The following is an 18846-nucleotide window of genomic DNA, read 5'->3' on the forward strand; positions in this document are numbered from 1 at the left end:
ACATCGTGATGAGAAACCTCTGGCTACCGACCACAATTCGATAATGTTGGAAATAAAAGGTGTACCACAGAGTGGGTTCAGATGGAGAATGAATGAATATTTATTAGAAAATTAAGAAGTCATTGAAAAGGCCAAAGCCACTTTAAAATATTATTTCAGTCTGAACCTCAATAAAGAAATAAATATAGATGTAGTCTGGGATGCCAGTAAAGCAGTCCTAAGGGGCTTTTTTATTCAGCAAAATAGCTATAAGAGGAAAGTAAGAGAACAAAAAAAAAGAGTAAATTCTCAGTCAGATAAGAGAATGTGAGAAAAAATTAGTAACAAACCCGAAAGACGAACAAAATATACAAATAATAAAAATATTACAAACACAGTATTCAATGCTAACAAGTCAAGAAATTGAATGGAAAATTAAGTTAATGAAACAAAAATACTTCGAATCAGCTAACAAAACAGGTAAATTACTAGCATGGCAATTGCAAAGAAGGCAAAAACAAAATGTGATAAATAAGATAAAACTGGAGGAGCAATTGATAGAGGACCCAAAAGAAATACAAAAAAAATTCCTCAAATATTATGAGAAATTGTATAAAAAGGAAGAGGAAGAAATAACACGAATAGAAAATTATCTAGAAGATTGCAGCGGGAATACTATAACAGAGGAAGAAAGCTCAATTAAATAAACCCATAAAAGTAGAAGAGGTCCAAGATGCGATAAGAAAGATGAAATTAGGGAAAGCCCAGGGACCGGATGGACTGCCAGCTAAATACTATAAAGTATTAGAAAATAAATTAACACCAGTGCTATGTGACATCATGAATAATATATTGAGAGGAGGAAGGATACCGGAGACATGGAAAGAGGCCCACATCACGATGATCCCTAAACCTGATACGGACAAACTTAATATCAAAAACTATAGGCCCATATCATTATTAAATAACGATTACAAAATCTTTGCAGAGGTAATGGCAAGCAGACTCAAAAGATGTCTAACAGATCTAATTCATAAAGATCAAGCAGGGTTCCTCCCAAATAGGTTACTCAAAGACAATGTAAGGCACACCATAAATATCATTGAATATTTAGAGTGTAAGAACGAAGTACCTGCGGCGCTGATTTTCATTGATGCGGAGAAGGCATTTGATAATGTCTCATGTCCGTTCCTACTAAAAAGCATGGAGAAAGCAGGGCTAGAGGGTGAATTTATGGAAGGAATAAAAGCAATCTAATCGAATCAATCTGCCAAATTGATTATAAACAACAACTTAACAAATTCATTTAAAATTGAAAAAGGAACAAGACAAGGCTGCCCTCTATCCCCGCTTCTATTCATCATGGTATCAGAGGTAATCATGAACAAAATAAGAGCAACACCAGAGATTCGAGGGATCAAAGTAGGAGCAAAAGAATATAAACTAAAAGCGTACGCGGACGATTTGATGTTATCCCTAGAAGAGCCGCAAAAAAAGTGTCAGTAAGGCCCTGGAAATATTAGAAGAATATGGCAAACTATCCGGTTTTAAATTGAATAAATCAAAGACCAAAATGCTGATTAAAAACTTGGGGAAAGATGAAAGAGAAAAATTAGAGACACAGAATGGAATTAAGGTGGCCAAAAAAATAAAATATTTGGGAATTTGGCTAACTGCAAAAAATATAAATTTAATCCAGGACAATTATTTGACAACTTGGAAGGAAGTCAAAAAAGATCTAGATACGTGGAATAGAGTGAAGCTTTCATGGTCGGGAAGGATGGCGGCAGTAAAAATGAACATACTCCCAAGAATGTTATTTTTGTTTCAAAATATCCCTGTGATTAGAGGCTCCACAATATTTAAGGACTGGCAGAAAACCCTTTCGAAATTTATATGGCAAGGGAAAAGACCGAGAATAAGTTTTAAATTGCTTACAGATCGAAAAGAAAGAGGGAGATTCTCGGTGCCGAATCTGAAATTATACTTTGAGGCCTCCTGCCTCTGTTGGATCAAAGATTGGATCAATTTGGAAAATACTGACCTACTAGATTTAGAAGGTTTCAACAATAGGTTCGGCTGGCATGCCTATTTGTGGCTAACTAAAGAAAAAGCACACAAAGGGTTTTCAAGCCACATTATTAGAGGGCCACTGTATGAGGTTTGGGAGAAAAATAAAAAACTTTTAGAATGGAAGACACCTTGGTGGTTATCACCAATTGACATATTAACAACCAAAAAAGCAAATATGGAGGGAGAAAGATTGACCTACGAAGACCTACTGATAAAATCAGAAAGTGGTTGGAAATTGAGAACATATGAAGAGTTGAAAGACAAATTAACAGGCTGGTTGCAGTATCATCAAATAAACGCAATATGGATGGAAGACAAAAAAGTAGGGATAAGTGAGAAAAAATCTAAATTTCAGATTGAAATAATTGAAGGTAAAACCAAGTTATTATCCAAAATGTATGATATATTATTGGAATGGGACACTAAAGATGAAGAAATAAAGGAGGTTATGATAAAATGGGCAATGGATCTGGGATACAATATAGAATATGAAAAATGGTCGAAATTATGGAATTGTGGAATGAAATTTACGGCATGCGTCACACTTAGAGAAAATTTAGAAAAGATGATGTATAGGTGGTACATTACACCAGCAAAATTAGGAAAAATATACAAAACAGGAAATAAGGCCTGCTGGAAGTGTAAAATTAAAGAGGGCAATTTCTACCATATGTGGTGGACTTGTGATGAGATGAAGAAATTTTGGGATCAGATCTATAATGAGTTAAAAAAAATATTCAAATACACTTTCCCTAAAAAGACCAGAGGCCTTTCTATTAGGAATAATCGGGGATGAAATTAAAAAGGAGGATAAAACACTATTCCAATATTCGACAGTAGCGGCCAGAATATTAATTGCACAGAACTGGAAAAGCCCAAATACTCCAACGGTCAGAGATTGGCAAATAAAATTATTTGAATATGTTGAATTGGCAAAAATGACCCCAAAAATTAGAAACCAAAAAAATACAAAGTTTATTTGTGATTGGAATAAATTTATGGCATATATTGAAGGAAACCATAGAGACTTAGAAACTACTGCCGGTCTGACATAAATCTTATGATGCGTAAACTATAATAACTTTTGGCTGCAGAAAAAAGAATTTTTGATCAAGAAGCCCGAAATCAGGTGGGAAGGAGGTCAATAGGTGTGTAGAGAAAAGATCTAAAGGGTAAAGATATAAAGACTCAAGGAATAAGACAAGGAACTGTAACGGAAATGGATGTTATTTATGTGTTGTGTATGAATATTTTTTCTTTTTTCTTTTTCTTTTTTCTGTAACTGTTGTTTTGTTTTTTGTTTTTGTTATTTAAGTGAAATTTAATAAAAAGAAATAATAATAAAAAAGAGAAACCTCTGGCTACCAATCTGGCTTTGTGTCTGACTACCTTGCCATTCTGATCTGTCTTTGCTTTGAATACCCATTTTCTGTCAAGCAGTTTCATCCCTGGAACTGTCGGAACTAGCTCCCATGTTTTGTTCCTCTCTAAGGAATCAAGCTCAGCCTTCATGGCAGTTAACCATGGCTCAGCATCCTTTGAGTTCAAAGCCTGGATCTTTTGGAAGCTTGAAGGTTCAAAAACCTTCTTGGAGCTATTAACAATAGCAAATTCATCAGCAAATCTCTTTGGAGGTCTACCCTTTGTGGATCTTTCAGACCTGCAAATTAGACTTAAGTCTTCAACGCTCTCTTCTTTCTTAGGAGAAAAGTGGCCTATAGTGAACAGTGGTTCCTCCAATTCTCGATCAGAGCCTTCAGAGGGTCACAGAGAGGCTTTAGCACTCTTGAAATCCTCTGAATCATCTGAGTCAGTTTCAGATTCAGAATCAGAACCTTCATCAGTGGGTGTAGGGTTTTGCTGCTTTTTATCCTCAGACTCTTCACTGTCATCAGGATAACATTGGAAAATTCCCACATTCTCCCCCCACTCAGCACGTCTAGTGAGTCTAACTGTATTAGTGTCAGTCATCATTACTCTGTAAGAACCTTTCTGATATCTTAGAAAGATACCATGCAAACCACATTTGCCTAACTTGGAGCTTTGTGGTGTGTGAATCCACATGTCAGAAAGCCACTTCTGAACTCGAGAGGAGGGGCGATTGTGGGCCACCCCCTTCCACACACGCGGGGGCTGCTCTAGCCCCCGCGAGAAGAGGGAATCCCTGGGCGTGTCCGCGACCCGGCCCGCCAATCGGCGGGCAGGGGAGGCATGGCCTAGCCCATTTAAGGCCAGCGCGCCCGGGGACCGCCCTCTTTTCCCTGTTCCAGCTGCCCGGTTTTTTGCTCCGACCAGCTGCTTCATTTTTTCAGGTCCCAGCTTGCACGTGGAGCCAGGTTGTTTTGTTGCTTCGTTGCTTTGTTTTCTATATCAATTTAGAGCATTACTTTGTTTCTTTTTCACATCTTTGGGAGATCGTCAATCGCAAGTCGTACTTCTTGTTTACGGCAAGGGCGCCGAAACGGGACCGGTCGCTCGGAACTCACCGTCCGATCGATCGGAGCACCGTAGCGTAGCGGAGCCCCTCTTCATACCTTTTCGTTCCTACCTTTTGTTTTCGCGCTCACCGCGTGCGCATGGAATTTTGCATCCATTGCTCCCGACGCATCACCAGTGCCCAGATCCCACTGAGAGCGACCATCGCCGCAACCCTGCCGTGTGGATCCCCGATTCCATCAATTCATCGCTGCCGCGCAAATCGGCGAACTCTGGACACGTGGCTGACTTCAGCAGCCGCTTGAGGTGGGGGTAACCCGGCCAGTGAGGGCTCTCAGCGGTCGCTAAGGGGTTGCTGGGGTTCTCCTTTCTGGGTTGGGTCCAGCAGCAGGGTGTCGGATTCGCCCGTCCAGACGGAGGGCGGAAAAAGTGTTTTCTCTTAACCTTTCTTAATGTACAGTCAATAATCCTGTTCTAATAAGCAGGATCACAGGAGTGCCGGCAAACTCAGTCCACGCATACAGGGGTATCCCCCCATTGCGCTTATATTGTCGGTTGCTCTACAGTGTAGCAACCTCCGAGTGTGGTTGGGCTTAGTCGCCACGGCAATGACGCTCTTCTTTCGCCATCTTGTAGGGTGACCACGTGGTCGCTCGGAGCCGCCATTTTAGGTGAGGCACGGGGGTTTCTTTGTTGCAATTCACACCGCTGAGTAGTTGTTTATACTGGCTGCTCCGAAGTCGCAGCCGCTTTCTTTCCTTGCTTCAAAGTCGCATCAAGTTTAATTCATTTGCGGTTCAAAGCCGGGGGTGATTACGAAGTAGCTGTCCTTGTGGCGTTGTATTATATTGAGTCAGAGTGCCGAGCAAGTTCTGGGGAAAGAGGCATCGTGCGTTCCAGGGAGTTACAGCAGACAACTTTTTGGGTTTTGTTTTTGCATTCCCGCTCCAAGGGAGAAAAGGGCAGTGCGCTTACAGGCATGGTGGAGGCTAGGCAGTAATTTTTAAAATAATTAAAGTACCGGTGGCATCTATTGGATTCTATCCTTCCGATTTCAAGGCATCAGGCTAACAACTAAGAATAATTTGGCGACATTGCAGTGCATAATCACGATATTGTTATCAGATAAATCAATTCACGTTTGCAGCAGTAGGTATTGTTTATAAGCTGCTTATATAACCTTTGCGTCTTGGTGTCTGGCAGTTCTTACTGAGCTGTGCTGGGCGGCTCCAGCTTCATTCTGCTGTCGGTGTAGGCAATTCTGAACTAAGTTAATTTTGTTATTAAGTGATAACAATACATGATAAGAGTTTATTAATAGAATAACACAGCTGAATTAAAACATTAATTAAATAAATACTTAGTTAACTAATAAATAAATAAATAAAATATAAAATATAAAATATAAATAAATAAATAAATATATATATATATATATATATATATATATATAATTATAATAAATAATTAAATAATAATTAAATAATTGAATAATTGAATAAATAAATACTAATAATAATAAAAATATAATAATACTAATACTACTACTACTACTACTACTAATAATAATAATAATAATAATAAAATAAAATAAAATAAAATAAAATAAAATTTGACAAACACCGGATCTTGGTGACAATACTGAACTAGTAGTTTGCAAATAATTAGAAGTCTTCCTTGTGTCTTTCATTGTCAGAATGGCTTCGGGGGGTAATCAGCAGGCAGCCCCCACGGGCAATCAACCAGCACCTCTTACAGGTAATGGGGGCGCCCAATTACCTGCCATGCCCTGCGATCCTCAAGCCTTTGCTCAATTCTTCATGGCCTTTGAAACATTTTATAGGCAGTGTAAGCCGAGGGCTCTGGCACTTCCGGCGCCGGAGTCGTCACAAGAAGTTATACCCGATACTCCCCTTAACATTCAGGAGCAACAGGGCACATCTGCCACTGCGTCGGTCAGCGGTCAGATAGAAACTGCTGCTATCAGACGCCCCAACACTCGCGCCCAATCAGCCATTGCTAAGAAAACCACCGCAGGCGGTAAGGTAAAGGTAAGGCGCAGGTAAGGTAAAGGTAAGGCACCCACTAAGGGTGCCAGTAAGGGAAAGGCGCCTTCTAAGGGGACCGGCAGTAATACCATGGCACACCCCCAGTGTTTTTCAGGAGCAGCAGCCCCAGCACAGTTCAACAGAAGGTAGCTTGGGTTCCGACTCTGATACGGAGCAGATGGAACCCCAAGTCGCCCAGCCGGCTGCCAATGAGAACTCAGCCAGCAGTGAGGTGCAAGGGGGCAAAAGAAAGTCCAAGAAGAAGCATACGTCGGCTAAGAAGAAAAGAAGTAAGCAGTCCGAGACAGAGGATGAGTCAGGTACATCATCCTCGGATTCTGATAGTGAGGGCCCTATGGATGGTTACTGGGGTTTCGGGGAACATAATCATGGGATCCCACTTTGGGCACATGAGAGGAGGGCTAATTCGCACCGTAAGACGTTCAATGGAACATTGGAATGGAAGGACGGGGCGTTGGTGGAAGATGTAAAGGTTTCCACCAATCAGTCGACTGATTTTATATTGGGGAACCATTTGTCCCAGAGGAAGAGGAATAAGATCCTCAATGGCGACTATGTAGATATGTTTACCCTTCTCCCTCCTACCAAGCTAACTGGGAAAGGGGAAAAGAAGCGCTCTTTCGATAAGCGGAGGTATAGGACGCCTAGGGCCGAACGCACCTTTGAGAACTGGTTGGATGGGTACCAGGTCTTCATGGGAGTTATCTGCGTGGCTTATCCTAAACGTTCAATGGATCTGGTTGCTTATTTGGCTCATGTGAGGCAGGCTCACACGCTGGCGGGTGAGACTGCGGCATTAACCTATGAGAATTTTCATAGAAACGCTTCTCTCCTGCCCTCCACCCGGTGGGACCTAAGGGACCCCAATTACTGGGGCGAGGACGTTAACCCCTATATCGAAAAGAAAAACCAGGAATTGGCCAAGTCGGGTAAGACAGAGGCAAAACGGTGCCGCCAGTGCTGGGAGTACAACAGGGGTGTGTGTTCGCGACCTTCCTGTAAGTATCTTCATGAATGTGAGCGGTGCCTGGGAAACCACCCCGCCTCTGTGTGCTTTAAGAATAAGCAACAGCCCTTTCGGGGGGGCAGGGGGTACTTCAACAACAATACCAGGGGTGCCCCCGGATCCTCTCATCAAGGACCCAGTAACCGCCAGTAACTTGTATCTCGGTCTTGCCTTTCCCCCCATCCGCCTCCAGCCCCTCAAAACCCTCCTAGACCAATACCCCGATAGAATAGCCGCAAAATACCTTTGGGACGGGTTCTCCATGGGATTTAGAATCCCAGTAGCATTCCCCCCCAACACCGGGGACCCCCAAAATCAGAAGTCCGTGCGGGAAAGGCCAGAGATAGTTAGGAAAAATATACATTAGGATAAATATACAGAAGGAGATCACGGCAGGCAGGGTTGCAGGCCCTTTTCCCGAGCCCCCTCTGGAGGGGCTTCACCTATCCCCTCTGGGCATAGTACCTAAAAAAGCTCCGGGGGAATTTCACATGATCCACAACCTCTCTTACCCAAGGGGAGGTTCCGTGAATGATGCAATACCTCAGGAACTGTGCACGGTAAAATATGCCTCTTTTGACCAGGCAGTCAAAATGATTCGTAGATTTGGCCAAGGAGCGCTCCTAGCGAAATGCGACATCGAGTTCGCATTCTGCCTCCTACCTGTGCATCCAGCAGATTTTCGTTGGTTGGGGTTTAGATTTGAGGGGGCGTATTTCATCGATAAGGCAATGCCTATGGGCTACTCCATCGCATGCTCTGCATTCGAGTCCTTTAGTACCTTTCTTGATTGATTTGTCAGAAACAAAAATTCTCATGTGCTTGATGTATGGTTTCTTGCCAAACATCTTTTCATAGGGGGTACAACCAATCGGTGATTATAATCTGCGATTATAGGTGTAAACAAAACAGCCGAGCGCTTCTGCCCAATAACTCTCTGGAAGATTGGCATCATGCAGCAAGGTTTTCAAGCCTTGAAGCAATGTTTGGCTTGCCCTTTCACAAAGTCCATTCATCCAAGGAGACCGTGGGCTTGAAAGGTCATGTTGAATTCCTTTCTCAGTCAGAAAAGCTTCAAACTGCTGAGAAATGAACTCTCCCCCTCAATCTGTAAATAAACATTTCACCTGTTTATCATGCACATTTTTCAACCAAGCACAGAATTCCTTGAACCTAGGAAACACTTTCTGCTTGAGATTGAACACATTAATATATCTGGAATATGAATCAATGAGAACCATAAAGTACCTGGCTCCACCCAAAGAGGGTGTTAGTGGACCAACGAGATCAGCATGCACTACCTGGTATGGTTCTGTAGCTTGTCTACTAGACACTTTACCTTTTGCAGCCATTTTGACCTTGTTTGCTGTGCATGCCTTGCACTTCATGTGGTACCTGCAGGGTTTAATTGTCATACCTTCAACTAAGGCAGGCATTTTGGAAACTGCCTTGAAGTTTAAATGACCAAATTTCCTGTGATAATCATGAATACATCCTGCATGCAAAACCTTGTTAGTATCTGCAATACAACAAGTTTCATCCTGCACAACATCAACAGAATCATCATAATGCAATACAAACAAATGATCAATATAATCAGCATGCAATACAAAGTCATCTTTCTTGGTGATGGTGCACTTCCTCTTCTTGAAGGAAACGTCTATGTCCTGTTCCGTCAGCTGCGAGATGCTCAATAGGTTGTGTACAGCATCTGGAACAAAAAGAATGTTGCGTATTGATGCATCCAAGCTGTGAAGAATAACCGTTCCATAGCCTTGAGTGGAGATTGTGTGGTCATCCGCTTGGTGAATCGCACCTTCCTGCGGAGTAAAGGACACGAACAGGTGTTTGTCTTTGCAGACGTGCCTCCCGAGTCGATGATGAAGAAAGATCTAGACGTCTTCTGGACCTTTGGAGTGAAGCGTGAGACCATTGCCTTGTGTTGCGTCGTCCTGGACTTCTGACCTTTGCCTTTGCCTTTTCCATGCGTTGAGCTTTCGCTGCGCTGCTCTGTTGCCTTGGCCTTGGGATGTTTGCAATCCCTCTTCATGTGGCCTAGACGTCCACACAAGTAGCATTTCACTGCCTTCAAAGCTTTGGCGCCATCTAGTGTCCTTTGGAATCTCCCTCTGACAAATAATTAACGACCTGAGCCTTTGATAAGGCTCCAAGGCACGTTCCCCCATTCAGCAGAGTTTCCAAAGCAGCAGAAGTGATGAGATTTATGGCTACATCACTATGCTTTATTTCTTACTACACAGACAGCAAAGAAATATAAGTCCTCTCTCTATGAAAGCAGAGAGCAACTGAAACAAAGGAACAAAGGAAACAGGAAACCAGTAAACATCACATCCGTCTCCCTTCTCCCGTGAGACTTCCAATAGCCTGGACTGTCTCTGGAATGTAAACAGAGCCTTGTGACTCTAAGCAGCTGCTCAGTGGCAAACAGAAACTAACAGTCACTCCCTGCTGGGATATTCATGGTAACTACTCAATAGTCGTTATATTGACCCTACTCAATAAATATGACTAACTAGGGTATAGGTGTCGCGTATTCCACGCGGCGCTTTCAGCGAGACACTAAGAGTTCCAGGTTTTTCCAGTGCAGTCTTTTTTAATGTGAGCTATATACAGGCATTTACAAAAGAAACAGTCCATACAGAGTACTTACAAACGAATACTCTCCACCACAGCACCACCACACTACAGCACAACCACCACACCCACTGTTAAACAGGCTTTCCTTTTAAAACAGGTGATAGCCAATCACACTAATCACACTCCTGCTGAGTCACTCTGACCCAGCAGAGTATTGCATCATCCTGTTGAAGCCTGCAGACTTATCCAGTATCCTGCGAATCCCAACACTCCTCCTTAAGTCAAAGGCTTGAGACCTAATAATTCTCTTAGGTCTCGAAATTTAGGAGCATCCAAACATTTTGTATACAAATCTGCCACATTACATTTTGTGTTACAGTGCTGTACCTTTAACACATTTCTTTCCAAAGCATTTTTCACATTTCCGTATCTTATAGCAATATGTTTACTTTTGCTCTTAAAGTTCTGTTGGTTGGCAAGCTGTTGTGCAGCCATGTTGTCACTTAGCACAGTGATTGGCATTCCAGAAGGTATTCCAAGCTCTTTTGTTAGGCAAGCAAACCATTCTATTTGTGATACACATTCGCTTATGGCTGAGTACTCTGCTTCACAAGTACTTGTGGCAACAAATGTTTGTTTCTGGGATTTCCACTGAACCAGGGCATTTCCAATATATATAGCATAGCCAGTGGTAGACTTTCCATTTTCTCTGTCCCCCCAGCTGGCATCAGCGTATGCATACACTTGCTGATCATATCCTGTATCCAGCACCAGTTTGTAATCTTTTGTGCCTTTCAGATACCTTAGGATTCTTTTAAGTGCTACCCAATCTCTCTGAGCCGGGTCTGCACTTCTTTGGCTTAACATGTGCACTGCCAATGTTATGTCGGGTCTTGTCCAACAACTTAAATATAACAGAGAACCCAACAGAGAATGAAATGCTGTTGCATTCTCACATTTTTGCCCTTCTGGTTCATTTTTGTACTGGGTAGTTATGGGAGTGTCAACCTCATTTGCCCTCTCCATTCCATATGTCTTCAGTAACTTTTCGATTTTTTCCTTCTGACTCAGAGAGTAGACGCCCTCTTCATTTCTCTGAACCTCTACTCCTAAGTAATTCTGAATCTCTCCCAAATACTTCAGTTTGTATTTGTTACCTAGGCTGTTTATAAACCAAGACACTTGCTTTTGTGCAGTTGTTATTAGACAGATATCATCAACGTACAAAAGTAAATAACAAACTTCCTTGCACCATTGCTGAATATAAACAGGAATCAGCCAGGCTTTGTTTGAATCCCATCTTTTTCAAAGTTGTGTCTATGCATTCATGCCATAGACGTGCACTTTGGGCTACCTTCAGGACTGCTTTTGGGGTGGATTGACTCTGTAGATCTACCTCCTCCTGTCCCTGTTGCACTTTCTTCTCTCCCCTGCTTTATGCTAGCAGCTGGAGAAAAATGCTCAGTCTTTACCTCCTCCCTTTCAGTTTCTTTGGGAGAGCTGCCAATTCTCAGCTTTGTTTCAACTGCCTTATCAGGTATGCTCGGCAGTAAAACTTTTTCTGGCAGCAGGTTTGCATGTATCTTGGGCCAATTTCTTTGCTCATTAAAGCTGGCTGATCGACTATAACTCAAAAGGTTTTTATCATCTTCAAACCTGTAGGCTTTTGTACCACTTTCATACCCAAGAAATAGTAACTGCTGTGCCCTTTTCCCACCTTTTCTTCGGTTTTTCACAGGTATGTCAACCCATGCCTTTGTCCCAAAGATTCTTAAATGTTGCAAACTGGGACTTTTGTTATAGAGAATTTTATAGGGTATGTCATCTAGTACCCTTGACCACAAGCGATTCCCAGTATAGTTCGCCGTCTTAATACTTCCAGCCCAGTACTTAATTGGAAGATTTGCATCTGCTAACAATGCTTTCATTTCTGTCTGCAAGACACCTCCCCTACGCTCTGCTACTCCGTTCTCCTGAGGCGTGGCCACATTGGTAAGCCTATGTTTAATCCCTTGGGAATGCAACCAGTTTCTTAGGGAGCTTGCCATAAACTCCCCTCCCCTGTCTGACTGAATAGAGCACACCTTTTCACCAAGTTGCCTTTCTACCCTTCTTACCCAGAACTTCAAAGTTTGGGCAACGTCAGACTTTTGCTTTAATGGATAGACCCAGCCAAATCTAGAAAAATCATCCACTAGGATCAAACAGTACTTGTTGTGGGAGGCACTTGGTGGAAAAGGACCAGTTACATCAGCATGAATCAACTCCAGTGGTTTTTTAGTTTCTCTCTGGCTTGCTCTTGCTACTGGGCAAGCCCTGCTTTTAACCTCCTTGCAGATATTGCAGTCTAAGTAATTATCACAACTTTTTATGTTTTTCATCCCCCCACACAACTCCAATGATTTGTTTAGCACCTTATAGCTAGCATGAGCCAGACGCCTGTGCAGGAGATGAATACACATATCATGGGTTGAGACATTTTGCACATTCGCAACCTTAGACTCACACTGCAGTACATACATATTACTTCTAAGGTTAGCATTTGCCAACACTGCCCCATTTTGCTTTATCTGGCACTGATCTCCCACAAAGCTTACTTCAAAGCCTGCTTTTGCCAAGTCAGGAATGCTCAGGAGATTGTTTTGCAAACTAGGCACACACAACACATTCCTGAATGTGTGTCCCAGCTGTGGGAACACAACCTCCCCCTCACATACCACATTAGCTTTCTGGCCCGTAGCAAGACTTACATGTTTTTTGTTTGAAGCCCTAGCATCAGTTAGCAGTCCTTTTCTTTTACAAAAGGTTTGAGAAGCTCCACTGTCCAGAACCCACAGCTCTTCATTTTCTTGACCATCTGCAGACACCCAAGCGGTAGACTCCCTCTGCTGCCTCTTGTGCTTCTGCTGTTTTTGTTGTTTTCTCGGGCAGTCCCGCAGCAGGTGTCCACTGGACTTGCAGCAAAAACACCTTTTTACTTTGTTGACCACCGGCTGGTCTGCAGCAGCTCCTCCTGGCTGTTTCTCCTGCTCCCGACACCTCTGCTCTTCCCGGCTGTTGTTCCCTCTGGGATGCTCCAACAGCTGGGCTGAGGTCATCTTTCGCTCTGCACGCCTGTCCTCCTCTGCATACAACCTTCTGGTAACGTATTCCAGAGTCAGCTTATCAGTCTCTACCGACTCGAGGGAGTTGACCAGCATATCATAGCTGTCATCAAGGGAACTCAGGACTATAAAGACTTTGTCCTCTTCCCCCACAGGCCTCCCTCTTAAGGCTAGCTCCTGGAAACAGCCTGTTAGGAATTTTAGGTGGTTTACCAGGGAGTCCCCCGGTTTCTTCCGACACCGGTACAGTCTCCTGGTCAGTGTTATCAGTGAGCCAGCTGTCTCTCGCACATGGACAACCTTGAGCGCATTCCACGCCTCACTTGCCGTCACCTTATCAGCTACGTAGACTAGCTGGCTGTCGTCCACTCCAAGGATGATTGTAGCCAAAGCTTTCTCATCCTTTTCAAGCTGGGCCTCTGCTAGTGCCAGCTTTTCATCGTCGTCCTCGTCCTCCTCAGGGGGCTGCGGTGGAGTTTCCACCACCTTCCACAGGCCCTCACGCTTGAGGAAGTGTTGCATGCGGACCGACCAGATGCTGTAGTTCGTGGCCGTCAGCTTCTCCAGCAACACGCCAGTTCTGGACTGCTCCATCCCTGCAGCTCACCTCCAGCACCCACGGCTAGATAACTGCCACCTGTACTCTTGCGCAGCGGAAGCGTGCTGGGCCCATAACCCTGTCGCGTATTCCACGCGGCGCTTTCAGCGAGACACTAAGAGTTCCAGGTTTTTCCAGTGCAGTCTTTTTTAATGTGAGCTATATACAGGCATTTACAAAAGAAACAGTCCATACAGAGTACTTACAAACGAATACTCTCCACCACAGCACCACCACACTACAGCACAACCACCACACCCACTGTTAAACAGGCTTTCCTTTTAAAACAGGTGATAGCCAATCACACTAATCACACTCCTGCTGAGTCACTCTGACCCAGCAGAGTATTGCATCATCCTGTTGAAGCCTGCAGACTTATCCAGTATCCTGCGAATCCCAACAATAGGGACGCGGGTGGTGCTGTGGTCTAAACCACTGAGCCTCTTGGGCTTGCCGATCAGAAGGTCAGCGGTTCAAATCCCCGTGATGGGGTGAGCTCCCGTTGCTCGGTCCCAGCTCCTGCCAACCTAGTACTTCAAAAGCACACCAAAAAGTGCAAGTAGGTATTGCTCCAGCGGGAAGGTAAACAGTGTTTCCGTGCACTGCTCTGGTTTCGGTGTTCCATTGCGCCAGAAGCGGCTTAGTCATGCTGGCCACATGACCCAGAAAAACTGTCTGCAGACAAACACTGGCTCCCTCAGCCTGTAAAGCGAGATGAGCGCCACAACCCCAGAGTTGTCTGCGACTGAACTGTCAGGGGTCCTTTACCTTTACCTTTTTAACTAGGGTATATGAATTTCAGTGTGTCTGCTGTCAAGAAAACTTAGTTGAGTGAAAGCTAATGTTTTTAATTGTTTTTAGAAGTCTTAAAATAGTCTTGAAAATTATCAATGACCTGGTTGCCACCTGGGGCTCCTTCAGAAGGAGCAGGATATAAATTGAATAAATAATAATAAATACATAATGTGTGCTTGGGACCTGAGATCTTTGTACCCATTTTTCATACCTGGCTGCAGTGCCTGATAAATCACTGAAATTGATATACCCTAGTTAAAAAGGTAAAGGTAAAAGACCCCTGACAGTTAGGTCCATTCAAAGGCAACTATGGGGTTGCGGCGCTCATCTCGCTTTCAGGCCGAGGGAGCCGGTGTTTGTCCACAGACAGCTTTCTGGGTCATGTGGCCAGCAAGACTAAACTGCTTTTGGCGCACGGAAACACCATTTACCTCCTGCCACAGCAGTACCTATTCATCTACTTGCACTGGCGTGCTTTCAAACTACTAGGTTGGCAGGAGTTGGGACAGAGCAACGGGAGCTCACTCTGTTGCAGGGATTTGAACCGCCGACCTTCTGATTGGCAAGCCCAAGAGGCTCAGTGGTTTAGACCACAGCGCCACCCGCGTCCCTTTTCCCTCCAAGGTAGGCAGTGACTGATAAAGTACTTCTAGCCTTTCAGAAAAGTTGTTGTTCTTTATTAAATTTGTATACCACCCTTCATCCATAGATCTCAAGGCTGTTCAAAACATAAAAATACAATATAAGAACATAAAATACTTAATAAAAACAAGAAAAGAAATCTACAAACTAATACTCCCTCCCTCAAACACATGCTTACTCAGCCAAAAAGGCCTGGTTGAAGAGGAACATTTTTGCCTGGGAATTTAGAATTTGAGATGCAGCTGACCAGAGAGACTTTGAGTGCATAGAGACATGCCTCACGGCTGTGCAGGGTTGGGCGATGTCAACTTTTCAACATTGTGGTGTTGAAAAATGGAGGGAAGAACAAGCTGTGTTGGGACCAGCCCTGCAAGGCGCTGGAGTGAAACTGCCGAGGCCCTTCATCCAGGTAGCATAATTACATCTTACTTGAACATATATAATGTGGTTAGTTTGGGGGATTCAGTGGTTAAAGTAGCCAGGCCAGCTTTTGGGTGAGTCAGTGGGCCTGGGCATGGTATAACAAAGGAAGTGGCTTTGTGCCAGAGGACAAATGGGTGGGCCCTGGGCCCCCTCCGTCACCAGGCTGCTAGTGAGAAGGGCAATAGCCAGCGTTGTGTGAGAGAGCTGGGCTAGAAGCAGGCGGCTGGCAGAAGCCAGGGCGTCAGAGCTGTACCCGATTCCTGGTTGGAATCCAAGGCTGTGGTCGTGGGAGAAGCAAGACCCTTTCGGGGTGCTGATGCTGTGAGCACCTCCATTGTAGGCTCAGGTTGTATATATGTGTAGATAAACCATCTCTCCTAAAGACATAACAATTGCTGCTGTCCATCATTCCAAGGAAACCGAACATGGGTAAGTGCCTGAAGCCCCTGGAGTCCCACACCCTTTGGAGACTGGGGTAGTGAAGCACAAAAGAGGGTGTGTGTGTGTCTACTTGAATTTGCTTTAATTCATGCAAATTAATATCAAATAAATTGTTGTAATAATTTTAAGGTGCACACGCTTAGTGGGCCACACTCCACAGAAAACCAGTAATAATAATAAGTTATTATTTATACCCCACACATCTCGCCGGGCCTCCCCAGCCCCTCTGGGTGGCTTCCAACAGGGTATTAAAAACACAATAAAACGCGAAACATTCCCTAAACAGGGCTGCCTTCAGATAGCTGTTTATTTCCTTGACATCTGATGGGAGGGTGTTCCACAGGGCGGGTGCCATTACCAAGAAAGCTCTCTGCCTGTTTCCCTGTAACCTCACTTTTCGCAGGGAGGAAACCGCCAAAAAGCCCTCGGCACTGGGCCTCAGTGTCCAGGCTGAATGACGGGGGTGGAGACACTCCTTCAGGTCTACTGAGCTGAGGCAGTTTAGGTGTGCTGGTCCAGGGGGGAGGTTACCGTGGGGCGAGGTCCAGGACCTGAGTCGAGGGTCGGCAGACAGTCCTCCACGAGCGAAGCGGGGTCCACAGCGAGGAGCCGGGCAAGGACAGGAACAGGACTGGGTGCTGGCCGAAACAGCTCTTCAATGACATTTCTCCCGCAACCTGGGACCGGGCTGACTGGCCTTTATCTTCTCTGAGGCCAGGGGCAGTCCCGGCCCCCAGGTGACCCGCCTCTCCTGGCCTTAAGGCGAGCACTCCTCCTGGGAGAAACCAGTTCCCTCCGCCTCTTTGCCCTGAGCCTCTGCAGCTCAGGAGAGGCCGGTGGGTTACTGGACCCAGGGGGGGACTCATTTTCCCCTGACAGGGCTGGGAGAGGCGCACCTGTAGGCAATGCATCCTCAATCGCCTCCAGAGCCAGAGTGGATTCACCTGGTGCCTGCTCCTGAGGATCCGGCACAGGTGCAAGCGCTTCAGAATCAAGGCCCTGCCCCAGCTCAGCCGGCCCTGGAGGCGGGGACTCCTGTGGAGGCTGGGATTCCTCTGGTTCAGCCTCTGAATCAGATTCCCAGGCCATCACATTAGGGCTTTAAAGGTCAGCACCAACACTTTGAATTGTGCTCGGAAACGTACTGGGAGCCAATGCAGATCTCTCAGGACCAGTGTTATATGGTCCTGGCGGCCACTCCCAGTCACCAGCCTAGCTGCCACATTCTGGATTAGTTGTAGTTTCCGGGTCACCTTCAAAGGTAGCCCCACGTAGAGTGCACGGTAGTAGTCCAAGTGGGAGATAACCAGGGCATGCACCACTCTGGCAAAACAGTCCGTGGGCAGGTAGGGTCTCAGCCTGCGTACCAGATGAGTCTGGTAGACAGTTGCCCTGGACACAGAATTGACCTGCACCTCCATGGACAGCTGTGAGACCAAAATGACTCCCAGGCTGAGCACCTGGTCCTTCAGGGGCACGGTTACCCCATTCAGGACCAGGGAGTCCTCCACACCAGCCCGCCCTCTGTCCCCCCAAAGCAGTACTTCTGTCTTGTCAGGATTCAACCTCAATCTGTTAGCTGCCATCCATCCATCCACCAACCGCCTCCAGACACACAGGACCTTCACCGCCTTCACTGATTCTGATTTGAAAGAGAGGTGGAGCTGGGTATCATCCGCATACTGAAGAACACCCAGCCCAAACCCCCTGATGATCTCTCCCAGCGGCTTCATGTAGATGTTAAAAAGCATGGGGGAAGAGGACAAAACCCTGAGGCACCCCACACAAGTGAGAGCCATGGGGTCTTAACGCTTATCCCCCAACACCACTTTCTGGGCACAGCCCTGGAGGAAGGAGCAGAACCACTGCAAAACACTGCCCCCAGCTCCCAACCCCTCCAGACGGTCCAGAAGGATGTCATGGTCGATGGTATCAAAAGCCGCTGAGAGATCCAGCGGAACAAGGAAACAGCTTTTACCCTTGTCCCTAGCCCGCCGGAGATCATCAACCAGCGTGACCAAGGCAGTCTTATGTGGATCAAGCTTCAGTTTGTTGGCTCTCATCCAGTCCATTACCATTTAATTTTTAAGATGGCAAAAATGGCAAATTTAGGATGATCTTGGCATTCATGTGGGAGGAGGCAGTTCTCTGGGGAAACTGATCTCCCAGCTGTTGTCAGACTACAACTCCCAGCATCTTTAGCAATGCTGACTGGGGCTGATGGGAGTTGGAGTTGAGGCTGATTTTCTACCCCTGGTGTTCATCATTTTGACAGAAAGGGAAGCTGTACTATGAATATTTTAAGTCATTTTCAGGCTTATTAAAAGGACAGAATGAATAGCTAGCTGAGCTTTCCTTCTGGTCCACCTGGGGGCAATTATTCAACACCACCTTCTTCATGGAGTTTGTTCACCATGATTTCTGAATCCCACTACAAATCTCAGCATCAGGCAAGCCATTCCCCCTCATGTTCTTGGCCCCAGGTATAATAATAGTGCTGACCTACCTTACAGGGCTGTTTGTAAGAATTAATGTGGAAAAGCCTGTGAAGAACCTTTGAGGACTTTGGTAGGCAGTTGTGTAATACATAGTGTATAATAGCATGTAGCTACCTCCCAATGATAATCCTTACAAAAGCCCTGTAAGGTAACGTTTATTAAATGTTCAGCCTGTTAACTGATT

At 45.0% G+C, this 18846-nt stretch overlaps 1 protein-coding gene across 1 annotated transcript; it reads left to right on the forward strand.

Annotated features, from left to right (window-relative positions):
* Positions 1-6714: 6714 nt before the first annotated feature.
* Positions 6715-7716, forward strand: LOC144326303 (uncharacterized). Its single transcript, XM_077922853.1, has one exon. The coding sequence runs from the start codon at positions 6715-6717 to the stop codon at positions 7714-7716; it is 1002 nt and encodes a 333-aa protein (XP_077778979.1).
* Positions 7717-18846: the final 11130 nt, after the last annotated feature.

The sequence above is a fragment of the Podarcis muralis genome, chromosome W (assembly GCF_964188315.1).
Source record: "Podarcis muralis chromosome W, rPodMur119.hap1.1, whole genome shotgun sequence".
Lineage (NCBI taxonomy): Eukaryota > Metazoa > Chordata > Lepidosauria > Squamata > Lacertidae > Podarcis > Podarcis muralis.

What these genes read in the sequence shown, in the direction of transcription:
- LOC144326303 (XM_077922853.1), top strand. Translation starts at nt 6,715, where the DNA reads ATGGAACCCCAAGTCGCCCAGCCGGCTGCCAATGAGAACTCAGCCAGC.